Source organism: Channa argus, chromosome 15 (genome assembly GCF_033026475.1).
Source record: "Channa argus isolate prfri chromosome 15, Channa argus male v1.0, whole genome shotgun sequence".
Taxonomy (NCBI): Eukaryota; Metazoa; Chordata; class Actinopteri; order Anabantiformes; family Channidae; genus Channa; species Channa argus.
This window is the reverse complement of record NC_090211.1, coordinates 13,185,822-13,193,289: the sequence shown is the minus strand read 5'-3', so window position 1 is coordinate 13,193,289 and position 7,468 is coordinate 13,185,822. Positions and strand designations below refer to the sequence as shown.

General features: G+C 40.7%; 1 protein-coding gene across 1 annotated transcript; it reads right to left on the bottom strand.

Annotated features, from left to right (window-relative positions):
• Nucleotides 1–2,417: 2,417 nt before the first annotated feature.
• LOC137100009 (transcription factor Sox-9-A-like) lies at nt 2,418–6,335 on the bottom strand. Its single transcript, XM_067477554.1, has 3 exons — nt 5,585–6,335; nt 4,908–5,155; nt 2,418–4,610 (listed from the first exon to the last, which is right to left on the bottom strand). The coding sequence occupies exons 1-3, from the start codon at nt 6,010–6,012 to the stop codon at nt 3,841–3,843; spliced, it is 1,446 nt and encodes a 481-aa protein (XP_067333655.1). The 5' UTR covers nt 6,013–6,335; the 3' UTR covers nt 2,418–3,840.
• Nucleotides 6,336–7,468: the final 1,133 nt, after the last annotated feature.

Here is a 7,468-nt window from a genome sequence, read left to right as displayed (position 1 = left end):
AGAAATCTGCTTATATAGAAATCCTCTGTAATTTTAAAATAATAATTAAAAAAAATATTATTTCACAAAAGTTATATTGTGATCGCCTGATTGAGTTTATCTGAATTTCTGATTGGTTTTTAAGGAGTTGGACTTGGAAATATAAACATTTGACTTTTCCCATGCACACCCGCTGCCAACAACCTGAGATAAAACAATTCAGCACAACGTTCTGCTCATTCTCTGAAGCAGCAGGAATATGGAGCTTTGTTTACCAGAGTTGACTTGTTTGCTGAACAGAAATTCTGGCCACAGCTTAACTTTCAGACATCATCTTCCATCAGGAGTCAATCATGCTCTGTGTACTGTGCTATTATATGCCTGTTGGACAAGCTCAAACAGCATCAGGACTTTGTCATTACTTTTGCCAATAGTTTGAGTCAGGCAAGATTTGTAATTTGTAACTGTAATGTTGAAATTTGCGTAAAATGTGCTCCCTTATTTTCTCTCAAATTTAGATATTTTTCTGAAAGTCTATTTCTTTCAGTTTTGTTATTCCTGTTTTGAATTCTTCTGAAAAAAACAAAACATTTCAAAAATAACATTTCTTTTATGTCCCTCATCGATAATATGATTTGGTTTGGAACACAAAAATAGGTGGATTAGTAACGTTCTTTTGTCTTCTCCTTGCGATCTCCCCTGGTCCTCCTTCCTGTTCTCCCCCGGTCCATTACTAACCGACCTCCCTTTACCCCGTTAGGCCCTGAGGCCCTGCTGCCCTGCTGCCTCGTTCCAGGTCTGAGCCACTGGAGATCCAGTGATGGATGTGCCTCTGGGGCTCTCTGGGGGAGGTGGGCTCAGGGCTTCACACACTCTGACTTCTCTTCTTAGAAGCAAAGGATGTCAGCCTTCATAGTTAACCACAGACAGCAGAGTCAAGCCTGTATGAGCATCTTTGTCTTGTCGTCAGCACAACAAGTCTGATAGCGACTGATATTGATATGTTTTCCCATTTTATCCAGTTTATATAATATAGTGTTTAATTTGGCAGCGACTGAAAGTTACATTAACAGAGGAGGCAGAAATTTGAAGCAAAGTATAGAAGACGAAGCTGGAGCAGAGATTACAAACATGTCTGAAAAAGCATAAACGAGCATAATAAACAACTTCAACCTTTACAATGTAGGAAAAATACACTAAATATACAATTTCTGCACCAGTGATTGTGCCAGAATTTAAGAATGTATAAATAAAGTTACATTGTAGACTCTAGCTGTAAAGTGTGATTTTGTTGTATACTTGTACTGATATATGTTATTATTAGATTTTATGAGGTGTTGTTTGTTGACATAGTGTGATTTCCTTTTCAGTGGTACCGACATTTTAATAGTTTATTTTAGTGGGCGATTCAACAAGTGACAGAACATGTAAGTAGAGTAGGAGGTAGTAATATTATCATTACATTAACATGAAGGCTCTGAATAAAAAATTATACACAGGATGCAGTTTAGCCATTTGAAATTTTAGAGATATTTTCCAACCTTAAACCTGCACAACACTAATGCAGCACAAATGTTGGACGTGTATTTTGCACTTGGTAATGTGCTCCTGGACATTTCACATCAGCTAGTTGTTATAAACAACTACTTGCAAGAATCTGTATTTCCTTTTTCCTTTTTTTTGAACGTCTTTTTTCTCTGTTAATGTGCTTGCACATGTAATAAAACAAATGTGGCATCAAGCTGGAAAAAATAAACTGTACACTGTGTCATCACAGTGAGACGAGGTGCGGCGGTGGGTAGCAGGGAAAACCTCATTCCCGTAGATGTGAGGAGAGATGCGTCATCTTTGAATGTGCCTCAAATTTCAGCAGAAAGCTATAGTACCTGATTGTGTTTACACTGTCACTGATTTATTAAGGTCAGCTATATTCCTATAGTACTTGGCCAGTAATGACTAAACAATATTCAATGTCTAGTTTGTTTCTTTAAGCCATCATGTATACAGGCAGGGGAAGGGGTGTGGACATAAGTCTTCTCAATAGGCCATGGTAAAAATAGACCTTTGACCTCATGGTCTAAGAAGCCAGCAGCAAAACCTTTACTTTAGCAAACTGCTGCAGTGCGACCTAAAACGCCGGCTCTGATTAATGCAGAAATTAAATGGTCTGTGTCACATTAAAACAATCTTCTAGATTTCTGTTGCTTTCAAGTCGGCCAAAGACCGGACGATACTTTTTCAGCTGCAGCAAATGACATTTTACCTATTTATCTTCTGTCAGTAAAAGGTATCGTTTCACAAATAGTATGAATAAACCTCACCAACCTTTGACTGACAAATGCTTTCCGACACGCAAGCTGCATGTGTTGCAGAACACTGTGAACAAAACAAATAATGCTGTATAAAACATGCTTAGAATTAATGGCCCAAGGTGAACATGTATTTCTCAGTGTTTTGTTTTTATTGCAAACAATATAATACAAAAGATAAGCGTTTAAGACAACGTCGTGTTTACCTAGGGAAACTGCATTAAGAAGATGACAAAATGAGAACTAATGATACAGAATATAAAAAGAGGAAAAGAACTTGTTTTCCAAAACAAAAAGTGTCCTGTTGATTCCAGCAAATGCTTTACAAAACAGCCACTGCTTCCATATCCATTAATTCATTTGTTAGAAAGAAAAGAAAGAGAAAACTTCCAGTTTTCTTTTTTTAGAAAAAGTCTCATGATGTAATTATAAGCAATCTGTACATAACAAGATCATGAATAAAGGAAACCTTTATACGGAAACATTTACAAATGATAAATAAACAAATTTGTACCACAAATGACAGCAATCTATTGCACTGAAAACTTTCAGTTAGCTGCTGCGGAATTAAAAAGATAATTGCAAATAGTTATTTTCAAATAAAATTAATGCTAAAGAATAAATTAGGAAAAATGTTAGGAAAAGTGTGGGGGCTGTAGGAATGATAGAAGCACATCAGACTCAAACCTGCTAACTGCTGAGGAGAATCAGGTCAAAGGTGCCCCGTGTCTCCTCAAGCAGGAAGTCAAAACTATGCTGTGGTTTCAATACTGAAACGAGCCTCCCTACTGTGGCTCCAGAGGCACAAATGGTATCAAGGCAGTACCCAGACAAAAGCCATCATTGCTCAGTTACATCTAGCAACACAGTAAGGCCCTTAGAAGAGTTGCATGGCACCTGCTATAGCATTTCCAACACAATAATTTGAGCTAAAGCGAAGAATATTTGACTAATTCAATGACGACACAGTCATAACATGGCCAAAAATTCTAATCTATTTCCAACCTGCATTGCTCAATTCTTGCATCTCATGAGAATTACAATTAAAATATGTACAGTACAAAAACTCAAAGCAGAACGTAGGCTATTATAAGATGACAGTGTCAGTAAACAGACGTTTCTTACCTCCTGTACAAAAATTCATTAGTTAGACGTAAGGCCACCGAGGGTGTTTTTACCCAGCATTCCCGCTCCTTTAGATGTGTTAAACCTTCAAACCTTTATGATGACGATGCTGATGACACTGATTATAATGGTCATGACAAGAGCAGAACACATACACAGTACATACTAAAATATTTATAACCAGTATGTCCTCACAGAGGATTTTCTTAAACATACCTAAAAAAATATAATCACAATTCCAACCAATACAAAAGGCACCGTTGTGAGCCAATCCAAAGGTATATTTTCAGTACTATAAAAAGTCCTTTGTCGTGTTTTTTCTGTTGGCAATGAAGGGTGTGTGTTGCATGGTGGCGTAAAGGCCACCAGACATAAAGGAGTCTATGTGTGTGGTGGGTGTTTTACTGTCAGTCCGCACGCTGCCTCCTCACGGCCTGGACAGTTGTGTGTAAATTGGTTGCTCCCAGTGCTGTGGACTCTGTGTCTGGGGCACAGAGGGCACCCCGGTCGTGTCCGCGATCGGGGTGTACATCGGCCTCGGGCTGGGGCTCATGTAGCTGAAGGTGGAGTACAGGCCGGAGCCGTGGCCAGTGGCATGGCTGTAGTAGGAGTTGGCACCACCTTGGTGGTCTGAATAGTCATACTGTGCTCTTGTAATGGAGGGGTAAGAGGAGGTGCTGTAGTGCTGCAGATTGAAGGAGCCATAGGTGACATGCTGCGGGGAGCCCTGTTGCTCGCTGTAGTGGCTAGGGCTCAGCTGCTCAGTCTTGATCTGGGTGGCTCTTTGTTGACCCTGTTGGCCTTGCTCTCCTCCTCCACCCAGGGTGGTCAGAGAGTGCTGCTGCTGCTGCTGCTGCTGCTGCTTGGACATCCAGGTGTGGGCCCCAACACTGGCTGTTTGGTTGACTGAGGAGCTGGTGATGCCGTAGCTGCCAGTGTAGCCTGCTTGGGCTGTGCCAGTCACCCCAGTGTGACTGTGTGGTGGCAGGTACTGATCGAACTCATCAACATCAAAGCTGCCCATATTGGAAATGACATCACTGCTCAGCTCACCAATGTCTACTGCTCCGAAGTCGATGTTGAGCTGGCGACTGGTGCCCTCCTGTATGGAGCGTCCCTCCCGCTTCAGGTCAGCTTTGCTAGATGGGAGGTCTGTCTTGGGGGTAGTTGGTGGTGTTGGTGGGCCCTGAGACTGACCTGGTTAAAAGACAACAGAGTTAGACTTAGGATCAAAATGCATGCACAGAATGATGCAGCTTGTGAAATACCGGTATGCTTTCAGGAGGATTTTATTGGCATCATAAATGACAGGTGTATTTGCATAATAGCTTGTAAAACTCCCTAATCATTAATGATTAATCATTTACAGGTGTCTTTTTGAGGCCCTATACGCTTCCAGGATTTAAATTAAGCAATGAATGCTTCTTTTGAAATAAAACAATAATGATAATAATAATAAGAGAATGTTTTTTTCGATCTACTTTCAACTCTTACCTGAATGGTCTCCTGGAGAGTGCACCTCGCCCATACTAGACGCGGGAGAATCGGCCTGCTGCAGCGCCTTGAAGATCGCATTTGGAGAGATGTGCGTTTGCTCATTATCCTCGGGCTCGTTTTGCCCGTTCTTGACAGATTTTCTCCGCCTCGGTTGATACTTGTAGTCGGGGTGATCCTTCTTATGCTGCACTCTCAAACGCTCAGCTTCTTCCACAAACGGGCGCTTCTCTACCTCGTTGAGCAATCTGAAAATATCAGAGATTTGAACGTTAATGTTTAGACGCCTCCAATCAGCGACAAGCACAATATGTGGTGCATTAGGTAGTGCAACTCTTGCAATAGGAATGAATGAAATATCCTGTGTGCACAACTTATCCTGTTTTGTGCACCAGCGTACCAAGGCAAAGCCCTTCTATGTAAAAACCTACTTCACAATAAACCTATTTTAATTCTAAGGTTGTTTTAATATATAATAATCAATAATCAGCAGAAAAGCAACTAACATGGTTGTGCAGCCTACCCTGAGTCTACACCACTTCGTGTGTGTGTCTACAAACTCCAAATAATAATCAGCACCAAAGAAAAATACAATTGGACAATATTACAAAACATTATTAAAACAGAAAATAGTGCGCGCCACAACGAAAGCGTTCGGAAATTCAAAGCAAACCTACCTCCAAAGTTTGCCGAGGGTTTTGCTGAGTTCTGCGTTGTGCAGATGCGGGTATTGATCAGCCAGTTTCCTCCGTGCAGCCTGAGCCCACACCATGAACGCGTTCATGGGTCTTTTGACATGAGGTTTGCTTTTGCTTGAGCCGTTGACGCGCACCGGCATGGGAACAAGCGTCCAGTCGTAACCCTTCAACACCTGGGAGACTGCATCTCTGATACAAATGGGGAATTTTTCTTCTTCGCCCTCCTTCTTGTAGTCTGATCCCCCGAGGAGGTGGTTGTCGGGTGGACGGGTGTTCTCCGTGTCCGAACCGGACCCGGACGGGCACGGCGAGCCCGCGGAATCCTCAGACATGCTTGGGCTGGGAGCGTCAGAGTGACACTTCTCCTGTTCTTCTGTCATCTTCAGGTAAGGGTCGAGCAGATTCATGCGAGAAAATTAAAGAACAGCTTCTAATAGTAAAAAAAGAAAAGGAAAAAGTCAGAAAATCCTTCTTTCTAAATCCAATGCTGTGCCCAAAGACTGCAGTGACAGCCTGTCAGGGCGCACAGCTTCACTGGCAAACTTCAATTCCTTAACAAGTAAAAAAAGCAGGAAAAAAAATCAAAATCAAAAATAAACGACGCTCCGTAGCAAACAAGACTGCAACTTGCACGTGATCTTTTTCTAATGCTTAACTTTGAAAGTTTGACTTTGAACAGAAATATCACTGTGAGATCTACTCTTTGAGGATTGCTGAAGAGTCTAGAAGCGCAGGAGGCGATGCCCGGATTTATGTTTGACGGCCAGGACATGATTGGGGGAAACTTTTAGTGGGCGGGGACGTAATGTGACTCTGCTCCGAATAAGCTGCAGTCAACAACAGCGAGAGCCAGGCTCCTTTAGGAAAACTAGTTTCCCCTTAGAATATTTGGTTTCATTCAAATTGAAGGTGTAAGTTCAACTTTGAAAAGCTAAGAGCGTTTTTTAAGATTTAAAAACAATCACAACCTCTAAGAAAAGTAAAGCAGTAATTATTCATCTTTTAACTAGCAAAAAAATCAGCTCTTAAATTTTTCTTATATAACAGACACAAAAACCCAAAAACTGCGACAAAATTCGTGACAAATTGGCATTTACATCCTATTATCCCCATTATAATTATATACCAATTTTATCTTATATGTTGAAATTCCTGTTTCTTAATTCCTTTGTTTTGCCAGTTTAATGTATACTTGTTTATTTTGCGAGGGCAATAGTCAGTTGTGTTTGTGTGTCAGAAACATAAAGTATGTTCTTATATCAAATAATTTTCATTAGAAACTACTGAGGGTTACAAACTTATATTTTAGTAATAAGAAGAAACAGCGATGCTTATTTGTGTGTGAGTAAAGGCGCGCAGCTGATTATTAAGTGTGTTGCACAGGGACCGTCCAGTGTGTGTGTGTTAGACTGTATGAAGCGGGGAAGCAGCTCTCAGTCGGCCCTGCGCACATTGGCCACACTGTCCAATAGGGGGAGACAGCAGTCCAAAAACTTGAGAGGAAGCCTTGTGGCTGTCTGCGGCGACGGCAATGATTAAAACAAAGTGAGAGGGTATCACCAAACATCAAATTTAGGTTCCCGATCTACATTTATACTTTAGGCTTTTCTCTGACCGGTTTAAATTGTTTTGGCCCAAATTATATCTTAGTTCAGCTGACAAAACAAAACACGTCTTATTATAAAAGTATATTAAACATAAATAATATAACAAAGTATAATAAAGCTAATGCATGTAATAAATACTTTCTCAACAAAGTCAAACACATGAAAAACTCTAACACATCAAATGTGTTGCTACACTTAAACCTATTTTGCTGGATTTGCTCCAACACTTGTTTTCTGAGGACAAAGAGCACTTTGT